This window comes from Chelonia mydas, chromosome 4 (genome assembly GCF_015237465.2).
Source record: "Chelonia mydas isolate rCheMyd1 chromosome 4, rCheMyd1.pri.v2, whole genome shotgun sequence".
In the NCBI taxonomy this organism is placed as follows: Eukaryota; Metazoa; Chordata; order Testudines; family Cheloniidae; genus Chelonia; species Chelonia mydas.
The window spans coordinates 85,303,138-85,330,718 of NC_057852.1; the positions used below are offsets into that span (position 1 = coordinate 85,303,138).

At 39.9% G+C, this 27,581-nt stretch overlaps 1 protein-coding gene across 8 annotated transcripts in view; it reads right to left on the bottom strand.

The window, feature by feature from the left end:
* Positions 1–27,581, bottom strand: part of MICU3 (mitochondrial calcium uptake family member 3) — a 146,147-nt gene that overhangs the window by 32,242 nt on the left and 86,324 nt on the right. For 5 of the 8 annotated variants that reach the window (XM_043546167.1, XM_037897694.2, XM_037897695.2 and 2 more), the window contains 4 exons: positions 16,720–16,791; positions 15,221–15,259; positions 8,350–8,445; positions 232–332 (listed from right to left, as the gene is read on the bottom strand). In XM_043546167.1, coding sequence (XP_043402102.1) covers positions 232–332; positions 8,350–8,445; positions 15,221–15,259; positions 16,720–16,791 — 308 coding nt within the window. The remainder of the gene's footprint in view (positions 1–231; positions 333–8,349; positions 8,446–15,220; positions 15,260–16,719; positions 16,792–27,581) is intronic. The other 3 variants (XM_037897697.2, XM_043546169.1, XM_043546170.1) reach the window with 3 other exon arrangements.

The window sequence follows — 27,581 nt, forward strand, 5'->3', positions numbered from 1 at the left end:
CCAAACCAAAACAACCTAACAAATTTTGAATTCTGTGTATTGTCTTAAAACTTTCTTCATCCTTGTTTTAAACCTTTTCAGCAGAAAAGATAAAGCTAAAGAAATGTCTGATACAAAAAGATGCTTATAAAGAAAGAGTTACCTTCTTTAACTAGATATATTATGTATATATTATTTACTAACATATACGGAGGTCTTTGTTTATACAGAAAGTATAAAATCAAAGCTCACCTATAAAAATCGTCAAAGTTTAGCTCAGCCTTTCCCTTCTTGCCAAAAAAATGCACAAGCAGTGTAGTATCAGATAGCAAACTTGAGATGTCATCTGCACGCTTAAAAACCATTAGAATAAGACAATTAGTTAAGGCTCTAATTGCTTTAAAAAAACTTTATCAAAGAAATCATTTTATAGTCAGGAGAAATACATTATGCAGCAAATACTTAAGATATGAATTCGTGCATCCTATGTTTGTAATGTTAGAAAGGTAATTATAGTATTCAAATCAGTGAAGTTATTTTAGTTATCATACACTTTCCATATGAAACATTCACTTGTTAATTGCAATTAGTACAACAACACACAAATCCCCCCGCCCCCCAATGAGTTAGTGGAAAATATCATGAGGAAAAAGGCATGAAAAAATAAAACCAGAAATTTTAGGGGAAAATGGACTAGAAAGTAAGGTAGGACCAAGGATTTTTATTTATATTTATTTATTTATGTGAAGAAATATATATATATAAAATTAGTTTTCTCAAGCTGCACTTTCCATAGATACAATTTTGCAATTACATGAAAATAAAGCATTGCTATGAGTGTGTGTTTTCAAACCATCTCTAATGGCGTACTTTATACTGGAGCCACAGGGAGTAGGAATAGCCTATAGTGTGAGGTCTCAGTAGCAGACAGCAACGTTATAATATGCAAATGATATATATGGTCATAATTGCCTCATGATACAAAAGAGTCATCTTGTGAGTCATAGGAATGAGGGAATAGTGAAGATAACTAGACTACCTCTCATATTATTAAATGACATGTCATTGATATAGTAAGAGAGAACCCCCATTAGAATTTGGAGATTATGTATCATTCCACATTTTTGATATAACTAGTATTTGTTGCATTTACCTGTGTATGTGTGTGTTCATTTTTCTCTTTCATAAAGACCCTCTTGTTATAATGAAAGACTATTTTAAGAACTGGATATAACGATTCAGTAGAATGAGGCCCTGATCCTTCAACGTATTCAACATGGGCAGTGTTTCCTTGAAATCACTGGGGCTCTGCATGAGATCTGCCGGCAGAACACAGCTTCCAGGATCAGGGCATAAGAGATTTTTTTGAAACCTTGGTCACTATCTGATTAATGAAGAAGTTAAATGATTTATAAAAAATTTAGAAACAACCCTTAAATGAAGCAATCAGGCCACACATTTTGAGTGATATTGCTTTAGTTCTATCCCAAATTATTGGACTTGATACAGGACTTTATGAAAATCTCCAGAGAAAAACTTCAGATAAATAAATTCCCTTTCTCCAGAAACAAGTGTCCTCAAAAGATACCTATTCTTAGAAATAACACATCCCCAGTAAAGGATGTTCAGAGTAGTAATTTGTGAGAATGTTGCTATTGACTTCTTTGGGAGCAGCACTGGGCCAAATGTCTGAACAAGATTTTGAAAGTGTAAAATGATAAATAGCACTACACTTAGAAACAGGAAAGCTGATTATGTGTACAAAGACTCTTATCTTGAAATGCACATATATGCCCTGATAAATTCCAGTAAAGACAAATACCAGATGCCCCCTTTATTTTTATGAAATGCATGTAATAATAGCTATAGAGGCAGAGTATAACCAAGCTGTTGAAATAAACCAAGGCATGGAGATTAGGAAATCAGTCAGATTTTCTGGATAAATAACAAGAAAAATGAAGGGAAGCAAGCCATGTCACAATGGCTACTTAGTTAGAAAAAGTTTAAATACTAGACTACATTTTTTTAAAGAAGTTATCAGCAATAACTATTAAATGACAACATAAGGGGTGCTCCCTATCCTATCTGAGGGAATGAGAAGAGAAGAGGTTGGATATGATGATCATCAATGGAGCTATTATTTAAGAAGTCCTAAATATGCATAAAGACTTGAGAGATCAGGGAGGAAAGAGATTCAGCTGCTTTTCTTATGTAAAACGCACACAGTGATTTGGAAATGCCAAGAGAAAGTAAAGATGTAGGAATTAAAATATTGCCAATTATGAATATAGGGCCTAGTCTTTTGACAGCGAAAGAAAAATATATTTACCAAAGGATGGCAATGATGTGAAAATCATAAATATTTCAGAGTTGGTTTACTACAACTTCTGCAGCAGAAGCTGATCCGTAGTTGGCATAAACTGGCATAGGTCTAATGAAGCTAAGACCTGGCCCTAAAACTACACATTCTAAGAATAACCTATGAGTCAGCATTACTGACACTATTCAGATATGTGAATCTTGGTTCATTATGAAGAGACGAATTGCAATAGCAAAATAACATTAAAATACATTTACTCAGCTGCATGGTGTATTGATAACAAAAATGATTTAATATCCACATTGTCCAAATCCTTTATGACATACTGTATTCACGTTTGAACGTTTTCAAAATTTACCTATTTTATTGTGAAAATTAACATTTCATATGTACTAGTAGTACTTATTAATCACTGAAGAGAAGATACTGAAGAACAAAAAAAGGAAGAAAAAGTAGTAACAACAAAAAACTCTTTCTTTTCATCGTACAAGAACTAAAGGAATAGGAGAGATACCTTTAGTAGTTTAATAAAGTCTGTTTAGGATTATCAAGTTTATATTTCACAAACTCTAACTATTCTTCTCTTTATTCCTGTATTCTTCTCCAGGGAGAAATATGATGGCACAATATATATCTGTAGAAAGACATTTTATATCCTTCAATTAAGATAGCTCTACTCCTGAAATGAACTGATTAACGGGAAAACAATAATCACCGACTATTTGTCCTTTAATACTCTGTTGTCCTCCACTACAGGGCATAGTGCACTGAAATAGAGATACCTTGATTTTCTACATCTTTTAAACAATTAACCTTCTAAGTACATTGAAGCAGTTTCCCTCAAGCACTCTGAACATATATCTAAAGAACTGTGAGTACTAGCCTATTAGTTAAAAAGCAAAAAAAAAAAAAAAAAAAAAAAAAAAAAAAAAACACCAAACAAAAACAAAAAAACTAGAAGTCTTTCTACCATTTCCACTTGGTCAGTCTCACTGAATGAAAAAAACAAAAAAAACACCCCTCAATATGCTTTTACACAACTCTTCAATGAATTTTGCACTCATGGACAAAGTCAAGTTACCTTCATTTCCCCATCCTTAAAATGGGGATAATTATATGTATTCATCTTGTAAAGAGACTTCAGATTCTTGAATGAAAGGCAGTTTGGCCTTCTATGATGAGATAACTGGCTCTGTGGATATGGGGAAAGCGGTAGATGTGATATATCTTGACTTTAGCAAAGCTTTTAATACAGTATTCTTGCCAGCAAGTTAAAAAAGTATGAATTAGATGAATGGACGATACGGTGGATAGAAAGCTGGCTAGATGGTCGGGCTCAACGGGTAGTGATCAACAGCTCAATATCTAGTTGGTGGCCGGTATCAAGCAGAGTGCCCCAACGTAGGTCCTGGGGCTGGTTTTGTTCAACATCTTCATTAATGATCTGGATCGGGGGTGGGCAAACTATGGCCCATGAGCCACATCCAGCCCACCAGCCAATTTAATGTGGCCCTCGAGCTCCCGCTGGGGAGCGGGCTCTGGGCTTCCACCGCTCCCACGCTCCAGCTGGAAGCAGTGGCATGTCCCCCCTCCGGGTCCTATGTTTAGGGGCAGCCAGGGGGCTCCACATGCTGGTGCTGCCCCCACAGCTCCCATTGGCCAGGAACTGCAGCCAATGAGAGTTGCAGAGGCGGCGCCTGCAGATGGGGCAGCACACAGAGTTGCCTGGCCACGCCTCCACGCAGAAGCCAGAGCGGGACATGCTGCTGCTTCTGGGAGCTGCTTGAGGTAAGTGCTGCCCAGAGCCTGCATCGCTGTCCCCGTCCTGTGCCCATATCCTTTGCCCCATCCCTGATACCCCTCCTGTCCTCTGAACCCCTCAGTTCCAGCCTGGAGCACCCTCCTACACCCCAAATTCCTCATCCCCAGACCCACCCCAGAGCCCGCACGTCCAGCCAGAGCCCTCACCTCCCCTCCTGCAGCCAACCCCCCTGCCCCAATCCGGAGCCTCCTCCCACACCCTGAACTCCTCTTTTCTGGCCTCACCCCTGAGCCTGCACCCCCAGCAAGAGCCTTCACCCCCTCCTGAACCCCAACCCCAATTTTGTGAGCTTTCATGGCCCACCATACAATTTCCATACCCAGATGTGGCCCTTGGACCAAAAAGTTTGCCTACCCCATATCTGGATGATGGGATGGATTGCACCCTCAGCAAGTTTGCGGATGACACTAAGCTGGGGGGAGAAGTAGATATTCTGGAGGGTAGGGATAGGGTCCAGAGTGACTGAGACAAATTGGAGGATTGGGACAAAAGAAATCTGATGAGGTTCATCAAGGACAAGTGCAGAGTCCTGCACTTAGGACGGAAGAATCCCATGCACTGCTAAAGGCTAGGGACCGACTGGTTAAGTGGCAGTTCTGCAGAAAAGAACCTGGGGATCAGGACCGGCTCTAGGCACCAGCAAAGCAGGCACGTGCTTGGGGTGGCACATTTCTAGGGGTGGCATTCTGGCCAGCCTTTTTTTCCCCCTGGCCCTGCTCAGTCAACCAATGAGCCCCTGTGTGGGCCGGGGCAGCGGACTCAGTGCGGGGGGTCCTGGCCCGGGGGCGGTCCCTGCCCTGGCCCCCCACCGTCGGGGGAGCGGGGCGATGCAGCTCCTCCCCCCCTCCTGCCCCTGCTGCATGTGTCACAAGCGGCGGAGAAGCCGGAGCCAAGCGGAGGGGAGCCCGGGATCGGGGCAGGATCCACGGCCGGTAAGGGACCCGCTGCCCCGGGCGGCTCGGTGCTGGGCTAGCGCCCCTGGTCCGCCACCCTACCCACAGCTGATCTGCCTCACAGCCGCTCTGTCGGTTACTGTCCCCTCTGCAGGAGTGGGCCGGGTCTGAGATCGGGCTGGGAGCCCACAGGCGGGATGTACATCCCCAATCACCTCATTCCAAACACTGCTATAGCATTACACATTCTTTTAACATTACCAGTATCAGTGGCTTCTGGTGAGCGCAGTTTCTCAAAACTGAAATTACTAAAAAATTATTTGAGGTCCACCATGTCCCAGAAGCATTTATCAGGACTTGCATTAATTTCAGTTGAAAGTACCACTGCAAAAAATTTAAATTTCACTGAATTATTAAAAGACTACGCAAATATAAAAACCCGAAAAATTAAGTTCATATAAATTCTTTTAATTTAATGAGAAACTGGGCACACTGGAAGACACTAACGTTTTTCATTACAGTGTGCAGTTGAACCCAAATTGTCTGTAGTTGTGATTTTGTTAAAATTAAATGAGTACACTAGTAGGAAATTGTTTTATTTCACTAACTACAAATTCTCTGTTTTCATTTCTTAAATATTTTAAACAGTCAAAACAAAACAAAACAAAACCATTGCAAACTGCAAACATGAGTAAAAGCCAAAAAAAAGGGGGGGGAAGCAGCCAACATTTTTTTTGCTTGGGGCAGCAAAAAACCTGCTGGGGATTACAGTGGACGAGAAGCTGGATATGAGTCAACAGTGTGCCCTTGTTGCCAAGAAGGCTAACGGCATATTGGGCTGCATTAGTAGGAGCACTGCCAGCAGATCAAGGGAAGTGATTATTCCCCTCTATTCGTCACTGGTGAGGTCACATCTGGAGTATTGCGTCCAGTTTTGTGCCCTCCCCCCCATCACTACAGAAAGGATGTGGACAAACTGGAGAGAGTCCAGCAGAGGGCAACAAAAATGATTAGGGGCTGGGGCACATGACTTACGAGGAGAATCTGAGGGAACTGGGTTTATTTAGCCTGCAGAAGAGAAGAGCGTGAGGGGGGATTTGATAGCAGCCTTCAATTACCTGAAGGAGGGGGGTTCAAATAGGATGGAGCTAGGCTGTTCTCAGTGGTGGCAGATGACAGAACAAGAAGCAATGGTCTCAAGTTCCAGTGAGGGAGGTCTAGGTTGGATATTAGGGAAAAACTATTTCACTCGGAGGGTGGTGAAGCACTAGAATGGGTTACCTAGGGAAGTGGTGGAATCTCCAACCCTGGAGATTTTTAAGGCCCGGCTTGACAAAGCCCTGGCTGTGATGATTTAGTTGGGGTTGGTCCTGCTTTGAGCAGGGGGTTGGACTAGATGACCACCTGAGGTCTCTTCCAACCCTAATCTTCTATGATTCTATGATCTAAAATCGCTGATGTCAATGGGAGTCTTCTACAGTGAGTACAAAATATGTATGTTACATTCTATGTTGATAGACAGAGACATCTCTCCACAGTCCTATATTTTTCAAATGCTCTAGCAACTTCAGTAATTTCCAATACCCATTCAGAATGAATCCACAAGCTGAGCTCAGCAGTGTTCAACTCCACTGACCTATTGGGAGTGGGCTGTAGAACTACATAGCTTCACTCATTCCTCTCAGAAAGATACCAGAGAGTCAGGATGGGCAACTTCTCCTCTTGCTGAAGAGACCTCTTTTGTGGAGTCTGACAAGAACAAATCTTTTCTAACCTCCTTTTCAGTCTACACAACAGCACTTGAAGAAGCTGTAAGACAGTGCAGACTCCAGAGTTACCTAGCTTTATGTCACTTTTTCAGCACAAAAGTCCATGGTATCATCCATTTGTTAAGAGTCTGCGAGAGACAAGGATATGGATGAAAGCTAGCAAGCTCAAGCTTAAACGAAGTAAGACAGATGTGATTCTAATGAGTAGTGGGAAATACTCTGAGAAGCTAACCAGGGATATTCGATTTGTATCAGTGATTTGCATGTTAGCTGAGAGGGTTTATGCAAATGTTCATGGAAGAATTAAACGAATGCAGAAACTAGATGCTGGTAAGTTTTAATTATTGCAGTCTACAGATGTCAGTGTAACGCACCTTTAATGATGTGCTTAATTGCCTACTGGACAGGTTCACATTAAAAAGGCTTCTAAAGAACACTAATCTTAAAAGATTGTACATCTTGCTCATTGTTAATTTTGCTCATGTAAGTACAACAGGTGTAAAGACAACCTGTCCCCAGCTTTGCTGCACTTCAAGCTAATCCATCTGACTGGAGTTACCCTCAGTGTGGGAGAATCCTCAGGTGACATAAGACTGGTAAAGCAGCTCCTATGCTTCCCTCATTACTGTTCCTGTTGTGATTTGCATGGCTTGAGATAGAGGTGTTACTGGGGAGCTGCTACAGGTGGCCAATCCTTGGGGCCATGACCAGCCTGGCCCAATGTACAGCAACCTCCTTCACACTGTAGCTGGGCACAGAAATGCCAGTTTGGAGGATCTGGCCTTTAGACTCTCTTTTAAATTATCAATACAAAGACATACACACATTCTGTTTATTCAATTTTTTCAATGACTAGATAATGAAATAAGCTTTTTATTTTTATTATAATTTAGATACCTGCATACATTCATTTTTGATGGAATAGAGATATTGCTAGTCTTTCACAATGATTGTGCAATATCTAAAGATAAAGACTGAGATTAATGTATGCAATTGTTTTAGCTGCCTGAAACACCACTGTTTTCAATACAAAACATTAAAAAGAATCTTTAGCAAAGGCATACATAATATTGCTGACCATGACCTTCTGTAAAAATAAACTTGGCTACCATATGTTTTAAAGCAAGTTAAGGGCCTGAACCCGCAAAGTCTTGGATACCTCATGAGAGATGCTGAGTGCGCTCTACTCTCATTAAAGTCATCACCTCACAGGATCAAGCCCTAAATGAAAAATGGTTCTTAATTTTTCAGTTATATAGAAATCAGGGGTTTTTTTAGTTAATATTAGATAAATATCCTAACACCAAGGATATGGTGATAGGACTTGATCTTCCAAATCTTGCAAAAGAGAATGCTAGACTAGACTAGAAATGACAACTTCAAGTAATGCCACTGTATTCAGCCACATTAATTTCATATGACAGCTTTCCATAAACACTGTTTTTAAAAGAACTATTTAAAAAAGAAAAGAAAGAAGATCCACAACAATGGGGAAAACACTAAAATACAAAAGGAAATAAATAAAATGGCAATTTGTTCATGGACCAGACAGAGGTTTTATTATACCTCTGCAAGATCCGAAAAGAGAGCTTGGCTTGTGCTACGTCTCAATGTATCCCAATAGCTTCTGGGGACAAGGTCCTTTCCATCTGTCTTAAGTACCTGTAGAAGTTTCAAGAAGCACAACTGTTTGAAAACCACAAAACAATCATAAAGAACAACAGCTTATACACTTTAAAATCTTTTCTAACTAATCTTCAAAAAGAAGAAAACTGCATGAGTTTACCTTTGTTTTTGTTTTTTTTTTCCCTGCACAAAGAAAAGTATTATATCACACTCCTTGTAAACCCAAGGCATTTTCAAAAGGGTAATAGTATCGATATCTATTTCCTTATTAGTCACAATGTGGGCTTTACAAAACATAAGCGATTAATGCAAAATAAATTAACTAGATTAAAAAAATAGTCGGAATTAATCAGAGTTTTAATTGCACTGCTAAACAATAATAAAATACCAATTTAAATTTATTAGATATATTTTTTGATGTTTTTCTACATTTTCAAATATATTGATGTCAATTACAACACAGAATATCAAGTGTACCGTGCTCACTTTATATTTTTAATACAAATATTTGCACAGTAAAAACGATTTTAAAAGTATTTTTCAATTTACATCATACAAGTACTGTACTGCAACTTCTTTATAGTGAAAGTGCAACTTACAAATGTAGAATTATTTTTGTCACATAACTGCACTCAAAAACAAAACAATGTAAAATTTTAGAGCCTACAAGTCCACTCAGTCCTATTTCTTGTTCAGCCAATCACCAAGACAAACAAGCTGTTTACATTTACAGGAGATAATGCTACCTGCTTCTTATTTACAATGTCACCAAAGTGAGAACAGGCATTCGCATGGCACTGTTGTAGCTAGTGTTGCAAGGTATTTACGTGCTAGATATGCTAAACATTTGTATGCCCCTTCATGCTTCGACTTGTAGATTATGCTTTTAAAAATCTCATTTACAGTGCAAATATTTGTAATAAAAAATAGTAATATAAACTGAGCACTGTACACTTTGTATTCTGTGTTGTAATTGAAATCAATATATTTGAAAATGTAGAAAAACATCCACAAATATTTATAATACATTTAAATTGGTATTCTATTATTGTTTAGCAGTGCAATTAAAACTGTGATTAATTGAGACTATCTTTTTTAATCTCACGATTATTTGCGATTATTTTTTTAATCGTTTGACAGCCCTACTATAAACAGAAACATTCTGGAGTATATGTAAAGTGAAAATGTATTGGCAAGCTTGTATTATTAGTAATTTCATAATTTTGTCAACATATTAATATATAAATAGATTAGGTTGCTTGTGATAGGAAGCTTGTTTTCTGATTTATCAAAGCATGACATGCACCAATAGAACTATCTAAATAATTACAAATAATTTAATTCCACAAAAGATCCATCCTAATAGTGTTAAGAAAAATAAGAATCAGGTCCACAGAGACTAAGTTCTAATTGCAGGATATACAGCAAGAAAACCTGATTGTGGGTGTCCACTGATCAAATTTACCATGTGCTCTATTTGAAAGAGCTGTAAGCCATATCTTTTTGCCATAGAGGTGCTCTGCAACAATTTTAGAGGCCTGAGACACTTACATCTCTTACATTTTGCCCCACTTCCCCACTTTACAACTACCCTTGGAGGTCGAACATGACAGCTTCCATCTTTCTGGCTAAGGAGAACTAGATAAGGTGATCTTGAAGGCAGTCAAGGCTTCTTCTAACTTGGCTACTGTTCTGTTGCCCTTTCCCCCGTGCCCTTTCCCCCATTAGTCTAGGCCTGATTCCCTACCTTCAATGCTCCCAACTCCTGTCAGTCTGGCAGAAGAGACAAAGACTGGGAACTGAATTCAATCTTCCAATTACAAGTGGGAAAAATATCCTTACTTTTGTTTTTTAAAATCAGCATAAATTGTTGCTATTAAAGGTCTTATACGGTCATAAACTACAGAAATACAATGTGATATATGCCATCATGTGCCAGCAATGCCCCTCTGCCATGTACATTGGCCAAACCGGACAGTCTCTACGCAAAAGAATAAATGGACACAAATCAGATGTCAAGAATTATAACATTCAAAAACCAGTTGGAGAACACTTCAATCTCCCTGGTCACTCAATCACAGACCTAAAAGTCGCAATACTCCAACAAAAAAAAACTTAAAAAAAAAGCCTCCAACGAGAAACTGCAGAATTGGAATTAATTTGCAAACTGGACACCATTAAACTAGGCTTGAATAAAGACTGGGAGTGGATGGGTCATTACACAAAGAAAAAACTATTTCCCCATGCTAATTTTTCCCTACTGTTATTCACACATTCTTCTCAACTGTTAGAAATGGGCCATCCTGATTATCAATACAAAAGTTTTTTTCTCCTGCTGACAAGAGCCCACCTTAATTGATTAGTCTCGTTATAGTTGGTATGGCAACACCCATTTTTCATGCTCTGTGTATATATATCTTCCTATTGTATTTTCTACTGCATGCATCTGACGAAGTCGGTTTTAGCCCATGAAAGCTTATGCCCAAATAAATTTGTTAGTCTCTAAGGTGCCACAAGTACTCCTCGTTCTTGTTGTGCCCCATTGTACACTTTGCAGAATCCCGTGGGATTCCTTTTAGGATTTTTAGTATATCTATAAAGCCACATAGATGTTGTGAGGAGTATTCTGCAGGCTTATTTTTGATTTTCCACACATTCAACGTCATATGTACTGAGGAAATTTAGACAGCTGAAAATTTAGAAAGGAGACCTGACAATTTATATTTTAGGAAAAATCTCTCTTGAAATATAATTCCCAATATTCTGTTAGCACCATATTTTCTCAGCTAACATATGCAGCCTTCACGGCACTCACGTTCCCAATTTAGCAAGTAGTAAAGTATGGTTACATGACTGAAGACATCATTTAAGTATGTCTTATCAGTGTAATCCACTTAATGCTCATGGGGCTGTGTCAAGGTTCCTCCCCCACTCTGAACTCTAGGGTACAGATGTGGGGACCTGCATGAAAACCTTCTAAGCTTACTTTTAACAGGCTAAGGTTAAAACTTCCCCAAGGTACAAATTAATTTTATCCTTTGTCCTTGGAATATCCACTGCCACCACCAAACTCTAACTGGGTTTACTGGGAAACGTAGTTTGGACACGTTTTTCCCCCAAAAATCCTCCCAACCCTTGCACCCCACTTCCTGGGAAAGGTTTGGTAAAAATCCTCACCAATTTGCATAGGTGACCACAGACCCAAACCCTTGGATCTGAGAACAATGAAAAAGCATTCAGTTTTCTTACAAGGAGACTGTTAATAGAAATAGAAGTAAATAGAGGTAAAGGAATCACCTCTGTAAAATCAGGATGGTAGATACCTTACAGGGTAATTAGATTCAAAACATAGAGAATCCCTCTAGGCAAAACCTTAAGTTACAAAAAAGACACACAGACAGAAATAGTCATTCTATTCAGCACAATTCTTTTCTCAGCCATTTAAAGAAATCATAATCTAACACATACCTAGCTAGATTACTTACTACAAGTTCTAAGACTCCATTCCTGGTCTATCCCCAGCAAAAGCAGCATATAGACAGACACAGACCCTTTGTTTCTCTCCCTCCTCCCAGCTTTTGAAAGTATCTTGTCTCCTCATTGGTCATTTTGGTCAGGTGCCAGCGAGGTTACCTTTAGCTTCTTAACCCTTTACAGTGAGAGGATTTTTCCTCTGGCCAGGAGGGATTTTAAAGGGGTTTACCCTTCCCTTTATATTTATGACAGGCTGTCATTTAATTATTATTTGCCTGAAGATGAATAAAAAATCAGAAATGAATTCTGAAATATACTTTCTCTTAATAGTGAAGAGTAATAACAATGTTTTGACACCAAGCGAACGTGTCATCTTACTGAAAAAGAACAGAGAAAAAAATTCACAGAGATCTCTTGGGTGAAGTATTTCTGCTTATTGTAGTTCACAATATTTTTGCCTGAAGAGAAATATCTTATATGCTTAGAAATAAGGTATTTTACGTTTGCATGTAGTGGCATGCAGGACAAAGACTTAAATTAGTTGAGATGCCAACCTTGTATATTGTTTAATTTCTCTGAAAATTACAAAGATTTTATAAACAAGTGTAATACAAAAATGAACAAGATATTCATTTTGTGCTTTCTAATAAAGTCAAAGCAGAGAGTCATTACAAACTTAAATTTTGTCAAATAATTTTAACTCCTTTTTTAAGTAACCTTTCTTAAATCTGGCACTTATTTATATACTGTATGAGAAAACAAACATCTAAAATTATATTATATGACAAGAAATTTTTAGCCAATAGAACATTATCCCTTTTGTTGATTTGGACCATACATTAAAAAGATAAAAATACTGTTCCCACACAGTACAATCTTTGTAATTACCAAAGTCTTACATAGGTCTGAAGATAGTCTATCACTCAACTTTGGAAGAAATCTCTTGTCTGAAGTATGGAATCTCATTCTGGGGAGCTTCCAGAAAGATCCATAAGAGAGTACCCAATATTAAATACCATATATTGGACCTCCACAAACCAAAATTAATTTTCCACAATTTTTAATATGCTGCAGGTAACAACTGTATACTATTCTGACCAGTATAAGGTTAGGTGCATTATAATATATTTTTTGCAGCTAACATTCATAAAAAGTCTGAATAAAAGATAAAAACTTAATACAATTAGTATGCCTAACCTTTTCATTTCAAATTTAATGTCATGTTATAAAGCTCTTTATCTAAATAGAGATAAACTGGTTTTGATCCAACTGCTGATGCATCATGTTGATGATGTATATTTTAATCTATGAAACTTCATATTTTTAAAAAAATTAACTAAAGTTAGACAAGAATATCTCTTCTTAAACCATAAAATATTGACAAAATTTGCCAAATAAGTAAAAAAAAAATTTCAACATGAAATCACTGCCTCAAGAAGTTACATATACTTTTGACTGCCTCATCCTTTATTTAGATACACATACTATTACATAATTATTAATTGAATAACCTGTCTTATTGGTGATGTACTTCATTTATCTGACAAAAACTGATTAATTACTGATGAAGTTAGTATTTCTGAAGCATGCACATTTTATTTTTCTACATGTTACTTTTATAATAATCCTCAATAATAAGATTGCATTCAGCTAGTCAAAACCCACATGCAACTCATGCTGTACTAGTCTTAATACACATTCACAGCATGCACCAGCTTAGCTCCAGAGAAATATCATGAGTAATATGAAAAGACATAAATAATCAAATTACTCAGACCCATTTATAGATGCACCTTATGTAAGATGTAGCCTTCAGAGCTTGATACTATGAAGTTGTGAGTACACTCAACTGCCCCAGATTTCAATGGGAGCTGAGGGTGCTCAGGACCTCATAGTTTGGGCTTTCAATGATAGAAATATAAAGTGTTCATTATTCCAATTCCAGGTCCACATTCATAGCATGCTAATAGATCTAATTCACCATTCATCCATTTATTTTATTTAAAACCCCTACTGTGCTGACTTATTTTTCTAAATGTGAGTATAAAATTTTTTTTACTAGAGTCAGAAAATTATTATAAATTTAGAAATGCTTAAAGCTAAGTTTTGTTAAACTATAAAAGGAAGGAAATATAGAGATATGAAGCACTGAGTCTTTCACGCTTACATAGGGCATGATCCAAAGCACACTAAAGTCAAAAGAAAGGCTTCAATAGACTTCAAGTCAAGACTATAGTGCATACTTTTTGCCTTACTATCATCTTATTGAACAGGTATGTATTTAACATGTCTGTGCTGCCTTACCTGGGCACAACTGTATGAAACACACAGTGACAGAGTTAAAATGTAGGCATGATCAGAAACAGTACTATGTAAAAATGGTACTGCATATGTGTTCAGCTCAGGGATAAAAAGGTTCTTACCATTTTTTATTCTTGTTAATGCTGCACAGCTACAAAAGTCATGGGAAACAGAACTGTATATACAACTTCAAATCCTAGCCCCTTTCCTATAAATGCAGTCACAAACTCCATCCATCCTAACTATCATGCTAATCTGGCTCAAAAGAATGAATTCCTCCCCATATAACCATGAAGATTGAGGCTTGGGTTCTTCCCTGGCTTTTTTATGCTAGGGAGCCAGGGAGGACTATTTAAAGGAGTCTAAATCTGCTCTGCTCTGAAAGGGCATTCAGCCAAGGTCAAAGGACAGAGTTCATCAATCTGAAAATTCCTTCCACCCTCTGCCCAAACAGTAATCAAGTGTAATAAAGTCTGTCCTCATCTTGGGCTATGGGTTTCCTCTCTACCAACAGCCCCTGTTCTCATCCTACTCTGAAGTAGTTTTGTTTTATTTTATGCACAAACAGTGCAAGAAAAAAATGGTTGAGACCTTCTCTTCCTCTGTGCTGTGTTAGGATAAGATGCTGGGAAACTGACCGAACCTAAGGAATATGGTTATTACTGAAAGCTCTACCGTTATGTCCCATAAAAGGGGATGGAATTTTTATTACTAATTGTTGTTGTGGGACTTTATTTACATGGGGTCACCACCCCACCCAGAGCAGGTCTACAACTCCCTAATACACACCTGCTCTTTTTCTCCTTTTTACCTATCCAGCGGCATCCATCTGTCCTCTGGATGGGCCAGTCTGTTACTCTATGCCTGTAGCAAGTATGTGCAGCCTTCTATGGCCGTGAAGATAAGAGTATACTTTTGACTTAACAAGACCCTATACTAGCAAAATTCATTTACTTGATAAAGAGCCAATTGTTATAACAAATGATTCCATCTCACTGGTGAAAACTATATACACAGAAAAATTTTGAATACATACACTGTTAGTAGAAGTATGATATCCATAGAGTTGAAGGCGCTGACATACAGCAAAAATGGTGAAGTGAAGTACCACATTTCAGAATGAAACCAAAAAGAAAGAGAAAGAAGACAACAGAATAGGTTAAGACAGGCAAGTCTTTATCTTACACGTTACTAGAAATGTTGGTATGTTTTTTTAAATGGTGGCGAGCAAATGGTTCTTTTTTTACATCTTGTTTTTAAGACTCTTAAAACAGAAAAGTATAGGTTTATCATTACAACCATAATAAATTTAAGTTACAAGAATTATGCTATTCTACCCCCCTATTTTATCTCTGTAACATTCTCAAAAGTTTTCCTTCTAGGATGAAGTTTCTTTTGCTTAGACTTGGCCTAAACATGTCAACAAAATTAACTGAGCAATTAAATTTTTTGCCAATGTGAAAAAAGTTGTGTCCCTTAGGATGAACAAATATTCTTTTCTGTGCTTGGGTTATTCAAAAATGTGGTAGCTCCTAAAATTCAAGTTTCTTGTGGTTTGGGGGCCAAGCTCTGGGAAGAGAGCACACAGACAGCCCCAGATAAATTTGCTTTTACGTTATGCTTTTAACATTCAAATAAATAAATAAAAGGATTTTGCTGTACACAAAACAGTTCTTGAGCTGAGGGCTAGAATCTACAGCCCCAAGTAGCCATAATGGTAGCCATAGGGATAAGAAGCAGATATATCCAAGTGGTACCTATATTGTGGGGTTTTGGCCCAACCGATTTGCACAGTGCATGAATCCACCCATTTTTCAAAGGAGGACTGGTAGAGACCTATCACTGAGACACATGGGGATTGCAGGGAAACCTGGGGATTGCAGGGAGATGGGATGGCTGAGTGGGGGTGCAGGCACAAATGGGGACAGTGGCAGATGTGCCTGACTGAGAGAGGCTAGGGGTCAACCAGGGTCTTCATGGGGGAGGCTCCATGACATATTTCTCCCAACCACACCCAGGCTCCTTCCCAGCAATTACTTCCCCTGACTCCCCAAAGCCTTTGCACTGCTTCTGATGGATGCGGGAAATACTGTATGTTTCTTTTCCTGAATATTTTTTGTTGTCTATATTGTTACATACATACTTGTCCCTAGGACTTGCCCACATGTGTTTTGAAATAAATTACTAAACTAATTGAAACCGGTGTGATTATATTGTATTATTTTGACAAATAAAATACGCAGAATTTTGCAGAATTTTAAAATATTGTGCATAGATTTTTTATTTTTTTGATGCAGAATTCCTCCAGGAGTACCTATTATTCTCCGCTCAATAAACAGGCTTAGAATCAAATCAACACTTTATATTGTTAGGAGTTATGTGATTCACTATGGTACCTGGTGTTGCCCAGAAATCTCAAAAGTGATTAGTAACAGTAAATAAATATTCTTCTTAACTAATAAATATAACCACACTTTTGAGCTACATAAAATAATCCAAGAACCACAAACCTACAGCTATTCTAATTTTACTTACCAACATTATACGTTTCTCTTCATCTCCTTTTTTTTCTCTCTTCTCATTTTTCTTTCTAAATATCTCTTGAAGCTGCAAAACAAGCCAAGTTTATCTTCCGATCCAGGAACAGAGCTACTATGTACATAACAAACAATGCAGAATTGCCCCTGCCTGTCAATATGTCTACATACGCAGTGCTGTATACATACATACACATGCTGTAAAAAGTTGAGCTATTAAATATAGTTTTAAGAGAAATAAAATTGTGTATGACCAGAGATAGATAAATGTTCCAAAACTGTACTAAGTGGGTCATAGCCCACGCAAGCTTATGCTGTAATAAATTTGTTAGTCTTTAAGGCGCCACAAGACTCCTCCTTGTTTTTGCTGAAACAGACTAATACGGCTACCACTCTGAAACTCATCACCTTATACTCAGGTTTCAGAGTAACAGCCGTGTTAGTCTGTATTCGTAAAAAGAAAAGGAGTACTTGTGGCACCTTAGAGACTAACCAGTTTATTTGAGCATGAGCTTTCGTGAGCTACAGCTCACTTCATCGGATGCATAGCATATCGTGGAAACTGCAGAAGACATTATATACACACAGAGACCATGAAACAAAACTTCCTCCCACCCCACTCCCCCGCTGGCAACAGCTTATCTAAAGTGATCATCAAGTAGAGCCATTTCCAGCACAAATCCAGGTTTTCTCACCCTTCCCCCCCCCCCCCCCCACACACATACAAACTCACTCTCCTGCTGGCAACAGCCCATCCCCCTTTGAAACCCCTCTTTATAATGCGCATGATAATCAAGGTGGGTCACCTCCAGCACTAATCCAGGTTTTCTCACCCCCCCTCCCCCCCCCCCACACACCCCCCTTTCCAAAAACCACACACACAAACTCATTCTCCTGCTGGCAACAGCTCATCTTACAATGTGCACAGCAATAATCCAAGTTTAACCAGAACGTCTTGGGGGGGGTTTTGCAGGAAAAAAACAAGGGGAGACAGGCTACCTTGCATAATGACTTAGCCACTCCCAGTCTCTATTCAAGCCCAAATTAATAGTATCCAATTTGCAAATGAATTCCAATTCAGCAGTTTCTCGCTGGAGTCTGGATTTGAAGTTTTTTTGCTTTAAGATAGCGACCCTCATGTCTGTGATTGCGTGACCAGAGAGATTGAAGTGTTCTCCGACTGGTTTATGAATGTTATAATTCTTGACATCTGATTTGTGTCCATTTATTCTTTTACGTAGAGACTGTCCAGTTTGACCAATGTACATGGCAGAGGGGCATTGCTGGCACATGATGGCATATATCACATTGGTGGATGTGCAGGTGAACGAGCCTCTGATAGTGTGGCTGATGTTGTTAGGCCCTGTGATGGTGTCCCCTGAATAGATATGTGGGCACAGTTGGCAACGGGCTTTGTTGCAAGGATAGGTTCCTGGGCTAGTGGTTCTGTTGTGTGGTATGTGGTTGTTGGTGAGTATTCGCTTCAGGTTGGGGGGCTGTCTGTAGGCAAGGACTGGCCTTTCTCCCAAGATTTGTGAGAGTGTTGGGTCATCCTTCAGGATAGGTTGTAGATCCTTAATAATGCGTTGGAGGGGTTTTAGTTGGGGGCTGAAGGTGACGGCTAGTGGCGTTCTGTTATTTTCTTTGTTAGGCCTGTCCTGTAGTAGGTGACTTCTGGGAACTCTTCTGGCTCTATCAATCTGTTTCTTCACTTCCGCAGGTGGGTATTGTAGTTGTAAGAATGCTTGATAGAGATCTTGTAGGTGTTTGTCTCTGTCTGAGGGGTTGGAGCAAATGCGGTTGTATCGCAGAGCTTGGCTGTAGACGATGGATCGTGTGGTGTGGTCAGGGTGAAAGCTGGAGGCATGTAGGTAGGAATAGCGGTCAGTAGGTTTCCGGTATAGGGTGGTGTTGATGTGACCATCGTTTATTAGCACTGTAGTGTCCAGGAAGTGGATCTCTTGTGTGGACTGGACCAGGCTGAGGTTGATGGTGGGATGGAAATTGTTGAAATCATGGTGGAATTCCTCAAGGGCTTCTTTTCCATGGGTCCAGATGATGAAGATGTCATCAATATAGCGCAAGTAAAGTAGGGGCGTTAGGGGACGAGAGCTGAGGAAGCGTTGTTCTAAATCAGCCATAAAAATGTTGGCATACTGTGGGGCCATGCGGGTACCCATAGCAGTGCCGCTGATCTGAAGGTATACATTGTCCCCAAATGTAAAATAGTTATGGGTAAGGACAAAGTCACAAAGTTCAGCCACCAGGTTAGCCGTGACATTATCGGGGATAGTGTTCTTGATGGCTTGTAGTCCATCTTTGTGTGGAATGTTGGTGTAGAGGGCTTCTACATCCATAGTGGCCAGGATGGTGTTATCAGGAAGATCACCAATGGATTGTAGTTTCCTCAGGAAGTCAGTGGTGTCTCGAAGGTAGCTGGGAGTGCTGGTAGCGTAGGGCCTGAGGAGTGAGTCTACATAGCCGGACAATCCTGCTGTCAGGGTGCCAATGCCTGAGATGATGGGACGCCCAGGATTTCCAGGTTTATGGATCTTGGGTAGTAGATAGAATATCCCAGGTCGGGGTTCCAGGGGTGTGTCTGTGCGGATTTGATCTTGTGCTTTTTCAGGAAGTTTCTTGAGCAAATGCTGTAGATGCTTTTGGTAACTCTCAGTGGGATCAGAGGGTAATGGCTTGTAGAAAGTGGTGTTGGAGAGCTGCCGAGCAGCCTCTTGTTCATATTCCGACCTATTCATGATGACAACAGCACCTCCTTTGTCAGCCTTTTTGATTATGATGTCAGAGTTGTTTTTGAGGCTGTGGATGGCATTGTGTTCTGCACGGCTGAGGTTATGGGGCAAGTGATGCTGCTTTTCCACAATTTCAGCCCGTGCACGTCGGCGGAAGCACTCTATGTAGAAGTCCAGTCTGCTGTTTCGACCTTCAGGAGGAGTCCACCTAGAATCCTTCTTTTTGTAAAAGGACTGAAGGTAAAAAATCCATTACAATCTACATACCACACAGACTATGCTGACAGCTTGTGCCACACGCTCTCAAAGAAACTGCGGAATCACCTGATCAACATCCTCTACAGCAAACAGGGGAAGATTAAGAATGAGCTCTCAAAAATGGATACTCTCATAAAAAACCAACCTTCCACACAAACTTCCTCGTGGCTGGATTTTACTAAAACTAGACAAGCCATTTACAACGCACACTTTACTTCTCTACAAAAGAAAAAGGACACTAAACTTTCTAAACTACTACAGGCTACAAGGGGCCACAGCAATGGTTCCCTCAACTCACCCAGCAATATTGTTAATCTATCCAACTATACTCTCAGCCCAGCAGAAGCTGCTGTCCTATCTCGGGGTCTCTCCTTCTGCCCCTCCACCCCCTCGAACATGATACAGTTCTGTGGTGACCTAGAATCCTATTTTCGACGTCTCCGACTCAAGGAATATTTCCAAAATACCTCTGAACAACATAATGATCCACAGAGGCCTGCCTACCAACATTACAAAAAGAAGGATTCTAGGTGGACTCCTCCTGAAGGTCGTCCTTGCCTACAGACAGCCCCCCAACCTGAAGCGAATACTCACCAACAACCACATACCACACAACAGAACCACTAGCCCAGGAACCTATCCTTGCAACAAAGCCCGTTGCCAACTGTGCCCACATATCTATTCAGGGGACACCATCACAGGGCCTAACAACATCAGCCACACTATCAGAGGCTCGTTCACCTGCACATCCACCAATGTGATATATGCCATCATGTGCCAGCAATGCCCCTCTGCCATGTACATTGGTCAAACTGGACAGTCTCTACGTAAAAGAATAAATGGACACAAATCAGATGTCAAGAATTATAACATTCATAAACCAGTCAGAGAACACTTCAATCTCTCTGGTCACGCAATCACAGACATGAGGGTCGCTATCTTAAAGCAAAAAAACTTCAAATCCAGACTCCAGCGAGAAACTGCTGAATTGGAATTCATTTGCAAATTGGATACTATTAATTTGGGCTTGAATAGAGACTGGGAGTGGCTAAGTCATTATGCAAGGTAGCCTGTCTCCCCTTGTTTTTTTCCTGCAAAACCCCCCCCAAGACGTTCTGGTTAAACTTGGATTATTGCTGTGCACATTGTAAGATGAGCTGTTGCCAGCAGGAGAATGAGTTTGTGTGTGTGGTTTTTGGAAAGGGGGGTGTGTGGGGGGGGAGGGGGGGTGAGAAAACCTGGATTAGTGCTGGAGGTGACCCACCTTGATTATCATGCGCATTATAAAGAGGGGTTTCAAAGGGGGATGGGCTGTTGCCAGCAGGAGAGTGAGTTTGTATGTGTGTGTGTGTGTGGGGGGGGAAGGGTGAGAAAACCTGGATTTGTGCTGGAAATGGCTCTACTTGATGATCACTTTAGATAAGCTGTTGCCAGCGGGGGAGTGGGGTGGGAGGAAGTTTTGTTTCATGGTCTGTGTGTATATAATGTCTTCTGCAGTTTCCACGATATGCTATGCATCCGATGAAGTGAGCTGTAGCTCACGAAAGCTCATGCTCAAATAAACTGGTTAGTCTCTAAGGTGCCACAAGTACTCCTTTTCTTTTTACCTTATACTCAGACTCTCACCTTCTAATCTCCAGCTCTCCTCACCCCCTTCTCCTCCATATGAAAAGGCAAAAATAATTGTTTGTTTTTAAATAAAATACAAAGTAAACAGCCCCCTTAGAGAACACAGATTTTAGAGCAAGGGCCTCAGGGTCCTCAGAGTTTTACATCATTCTCATCATTTTAGTATCTGAAACTGGACTAGACAAAATTCTGGAGAATACACTGTTGGGAATAATGCTACAATCCGGAAGTGATGGACCAGATGACCTAATGGGTCTTTTCCGATCTACAAGTTCTATAATTCTATGAAAAGTCATATCTGAGTCTCTTCCTCCTACCGATGAACTAATTACTTGTGGTAAACAGGGCATAACTACTGGCTCATGACCAGGAGTTATCTGGTCATTCTATCGGGTCTATTCTATTGACAAGTGGTCAGTGTTGCAATGCTACAGTGCCCCAAGACTAAGGAGCAGGAATGAAACTCTCAATCTCAACCAGCAGCGACCAAAGTAGCAACACAAATCCCTCAATCTTTTGAGCAACAGAAAAAGAATCACCTCTGTACTATTCTCTGTTTTGACAGCCTGCAAAACAAGCATCTGAGATAAAAAATCAAATCTGGATCCCTTGTGTAGTAGCACAATTAATCTTAAGGAAAATGTGTCATATGTTCCTATGGTCACAGGGTATAATAAATTAATGTAATTAATTTCATCACCTGAATGCGTAAATCAAGAAAATAGATCACTTATCATTAACTACTTAGCAGTGATGGTTCCTGAAGAGTGAAATAGTATGAATTTTCCATTTAAATCTGTATTAACTTCCAACTTCCACCACAATGTAGAGCCAAAAATCATAGTAAAAGAAGAATCAAATCTGTTTATAATCAGACCTCTTAAAAAGGATTAGCATAATATCCATGCATAGTTATCTAAATCTTTATAAAGTCCATTTTTATACTATGTCAATCATATGTTAGATATAGTCAACTGCAAAACATAGATTAATGTAATATTACATTTGAGAATTTACAGGCTAAACAGCCAAGAAATATGAAAGTGTTCCTACGGCAACGTTAACTAGTCCATGTTGCACATTTAAGATATGTAGTATTTTGGTTTACTATTTACACTGATTAAATATATACATTCATTGACAGAAAACTATATGTACAATTTAGACAAGTTAATGTTGCTCTGAAAATCTTAATTTACATTTATTAGACCTACATGGGAAATAATTTCCCGTCCCATGAGAATTTGAGATTTCAAAACATTTTCTTATTCCAAATTCAGATGAAAAGTCAAAATTTCAATTTTCACAAACTGATAACCTGTCTTTATTATAACACAATCTATCTAACAAGTAACTCATTTGCTTATATAATGGTTGAAATACCACATACTTGGCACTCATATACTACACACTGCATAATTCAAGTAATTATACAGTTAAACTGACTTGTATAAAGTGTAATAAACCATACTATTAGTGTGATATCATGGTTTTCAGCACTTTTAAAACAGTTTATAGTATATCATATACAGGGCCCAATTATACACAAGATTTGCATTGCATCTCTCAAAAATTTGTAATATTTTATGCCCTCTAGGTGCTGTTGAGATGTCGGCTGTCATGTTTCTCCGTACACAAAGCACAATACACATTCTAAATCTAGATAATTTATTTTTTCAGATCAAGGAAAACACCAGAGCCAGATTTGTATATGCAGTCCAGATTCTACTCATTGCTTGAGTAGCACAAAAGAGCCACATCCTGACTGCAAGTGGCTAATTGAGAATTCCTCCAGGGGAGGGAAGGACAGAGGTCTCACCTGGTACAATATTGATGGAGTGACTACTGAACTCTAACTTCTCCCCGTCATCTGACTATGTCAGAACTTTGCTACACTTTGCCAATTCTCAGCTGGGCTATGCGTGCATAAGGTTCGTAGCCAGTTTACATCAGTTAAAGCCTAAAGCTTAACCAATGCTGGGGCTGGAGCCACTATTTCTTGAGAATCAGAGAGTTAAAACTGACTCCCTGATGGCCCACAGGAGGGGAGATGCAGATCTTGGCACTGAGAAGAATCTAGCCCATAAAGTCCCCATAAGAAGGAAACAGAGACAAAGGCCAAAAGTGGGAGAACTTAGCACAATACACAATGTGTTAGCATTCTACTGTTCAAAGAAGACATACCAGAAGCCAATTAATTAAATAAAATTTATTCCAAACTCTTGCTAGAATAAACAGCACTTTTGAATCTTGGAAAATGATTCTTCAGCAAGGGAACTCTGTCTGCAAGAGACAACAGCAACTGAATTCCTTTATTTACAGTAATACCTCAAAGATACGGAGACCAGAGTTATGAACGGACCAGTCAACTGGACACCACGTGAAATCAGAAGTAACAAATCAGGGAGCAGCAAAGAAAAAAAAAAGCAAATACTGTACTGTGCCTGTATTGCATCTTAAAGGCTGTATTACATCTGGGCTGCCTGTCACCACCCCCACGCACAGGGCAGCCACTTACAGCAAGACACTGGGGCTGCCAGCCTATGGCAGCTGGAGCCAGTAGAACAGGAGCAGGGCTGGGGTCTGCGCTGCTTTCACCCCCCGCCTCGCCAGGAGGGGGATGCACTGTTTTTACTTCTCTCCCCCGGCTGGAAGTGGGACGGGCTGTTTTCACACACACACAAACAGCCCTGCCAGGAGAAGGACAAGCTTGCAAACTCATGCCTGTGCTGAGTAGGGAGCTCAGCTGCTGTTGAAGCCTGGGCTGGAGTGTCGGCTGCTGGATCTGGAGACCAAACTGTGCTTTGTTCAGAGCTACGAACATTTCAGAGTTACGGACAACCTCCATGCCCGAGGTGTCCGTAATTCTAAGGCTCTGTTGTAGTATAACAGTGAAGGTGCAACAAAAATCAATATTTTACATATCCCTACCAATGTGCTTCACAGATGACAGATTGTTTCAGCCCTCATATCCATTACACTTTGGCTTCTTAGCTGAGACTAGCACAGATTATGCCAGTTATTATGGTGGAGGTTTTGCCTGCTATAAATTACAGGGAGACAATGAAGGCCCTCATCCTGTAATACACTATGCACAGGCACGCCATATGGGAACAGATTTCAGAGTAACAGCTATGTTAGTCTGTATTCTCAAAAAGAAAAGGAGTACTTGTGGCACCTTAGAGACTAACAAATTTATTTGAGCATAAGCTTTCGTGAGCTACAGCTCACTTCATCGGATGCATTCAGCGGAAAATACAGTGGGGAGATTTATATACATAGAGAAAATGAAACAATGGAGCAGGATCCTGTTGCATTCATTACTAAAGACCTGGCTGAACTTCTGGAAACTGACCTTTTGTGCAGAAAAAGAGCTATGGGATACAAATGAGAAGAATACTGAATGTGAATGAATCTGGGAGCACTATCCTAGGAACATTGTCTGAAACAAGATAATAGGACTGAACATTGAAAACAATGCAAAAAAGATCTCCAGCAGTAAGGGGACAAAATCCTTCTGTTCTCTGACCTCAGCCCTATGACATAAGCAAAGAAAAAAAGCTAACACATCTGAGGAATTAGTTTATAAAAAAATTATTGAAGCCATGGTGCTGTATCCAGAAAAGTTAAGGGTGATATAAATCTTCTCTTGGCATATTTTGTAGTTCTCTCTGCAACTAAATCTGACAAAGGGTTAATCTGTTCTATATTACAGTTCAGAAAGCCATTTTATTTGTAAAGCTTATACGGTTACTTTTGTTATTAGCTTTACTTTCAACTTTGCAGTATTTGAATTTTGTTTAATGGAAAGGTACTGTGGAAAAGTTTAAAAGGGGTCAAGTGGTCATCTATCTGACCTGTGGCCAAATTCAGCCCTGGTGCAAACAGGTGCAGTGCCACTGCATCAATGAAGTTGCATTTAGAAATACAGAAATGTAGGACTGCAAGGAACTATCTAGTCCAGCCTGCTGTGCTAAGGCAGGACCAAGTATACCTATACCATCCCCAACACGTGTTTACCTACCCTTTTTTAAAAAACCTCCAGTGATGGGGATTCCACAACCTCCCTTTGAATCCTATTCCAGTGCTTAATTATCCTTTCGTTAGAAAGTTTTTCCTAATATCTCACCTAAATTTCCCTTGCAGCAGATTATGCTCATTACTTCTTCTCTCACATTCAGTGGACATGAAGAACAACTGATCACCATCCTCTTTGTAACAGCCCTTTACATGTATGAAGACTTATCAGGTCCTCCACTCAGTCTTCTTTTCTCAATATTAACCATGCCCAGTGGTTTTTTAAAGCTTTCCTCACAGGTCAGGTTTTCTAAACCTTTTTCATTTTTATAGCTCTCCTCTCGACTTTCTCCAGTGTATATCTTTCTTAAAGTGTGGCACCAAAATCTGGACACAGTACTCCAGTTGAAGCCTCACCAGTGAGGAGTAGAGCAGGTCAATTACCTCACATATTTTACATATAACACTACTGCTAATACACCCCATAATGGTATTAGCCTTTTTAGCAACTGCATCAGATTGTTGACTTACTCAGTTTGTCGTTCACTATAACGAAGGCTCCATGTTGGTCACGGAGGTAGCGGAAGTCACAGATTCCATGACTTTCCGCAACCTCCGTGACTTCTGCACCGGCCAGTGTGGCTGGCCCTGGGGCCAGCTACTCAGGTGGCTCTGGGGACAGACACACTGGCCGCTCCTGGAGCGGCTCTCCAGTCAGCTACTCAGGCAGCCCTGCTGCCAGCCGCACCGGCCACTGCTTGAGTGACCCCAGGGCCAGCTGCACCAGCCACTGCTTGGGCGGCCCCAAGCAGCTGGCCCAGGGACTACCCAAGCAGTGGTCCCAGGAGCAGCTGCTGCTTGGTGGCCCCTGGCAGCAGTCCCAGGGCAGCTGGAGCAGCTGCTGCTCGGTGACTGCTGGCAGCTGGCACCACTGGCCCTGGCCCCCCGCTCCCTGAGCAGCAGGCCAGGAATTTTTGTTTATTGCCTGTGACCTGTCCATGATTTTTACTAAAAATACCCATGACTAAATTGTGGCCTTAACTATAACCCCAGATACTTTTCACCAGTACTACTGCAAGGTCAGTTATTCTTCATTTTGTATTTGTGCATTTGATTTTTCCTTCCTAAGTGAAGTACTTTGCACTTATCTTTATTGAATTTTATCTTGTTGATTTCAGATCAAGTCTCTAATTCATCAAAGTTGTTTTGAATTCTCATTCAGTCATCCGAAGTGCTAGTACCCCTTCCCAGCTTGGTGTCATCTGCAAACTTTATAAGCATACTCTATTCTCCTCTATCCAATTCATTAATGAAAATACTGAATAGGGACCAGGAGAGACTCCTGTGAAACCCCACCAGATAAGTCCTCCTAGTTTGACAGCAAAACATTGATAAGTACTCTTAAATACATTGTTTCAACCAATTTTGCATCCACCTTAAAGTAATTTAATCTAGATGAAATTTCCCTAGTTTGCTTATGAGAATATCATGTGGGACTGTATCAAATACTTTACTAAAGTCAAAGTACAACATGTTCGTGCCTTCACCCCTACACACTAGGTCAGTAATCCTGTCAAAGAAGGAAAATAGGTTGGTCTGGCATGATTTATTTTTGACAAATTCATGTTGGCTATTACTTATCACCCGATTATCCTCTAGGTGCTTACAAATTGATTAATAATTTGTTCCAGTATCTTTCCAAGTATCAAAGTTAGGTTCACTAGTCTATAATTCCCCAGGTCCTCTTTGTTCCCCTTTTTAAAGACAGGTACCTCTTGGACCTCACCCATCCTCCATGAGTTTTCAAAGATAATTGCTAATGGTTCTGAGACTGCTTCAGCTAGTTCCTTAAGCCCCTAGAGTGAATTTCATTAGGCTCGGCTGCCTTAACTTGTTTACAGGCTGAATTAGGCATTTAATCTTTTCATTATATTTTTGATATTTGATATTTTTGATAAGAAGATTTCTTCTTAATAGGCAGCAGATATAAAACAAACAAAAGGAAGTATTTCTTCACACAACACACAGGCAACCTGTGGAATTCTTTGCCAGAGGATGCTGTAAAGGCCAAGTCTATGACAGAATTCAAAAAAGAATTAGACAAATTCATGGAGGATAGGCCCATCAATGGTTATTAGGCAGGATGGACAGGGATGGTGTCCCTAGCCTCTGTTTGCCAGAAGCTGGCAATGCACGACAGGGCATG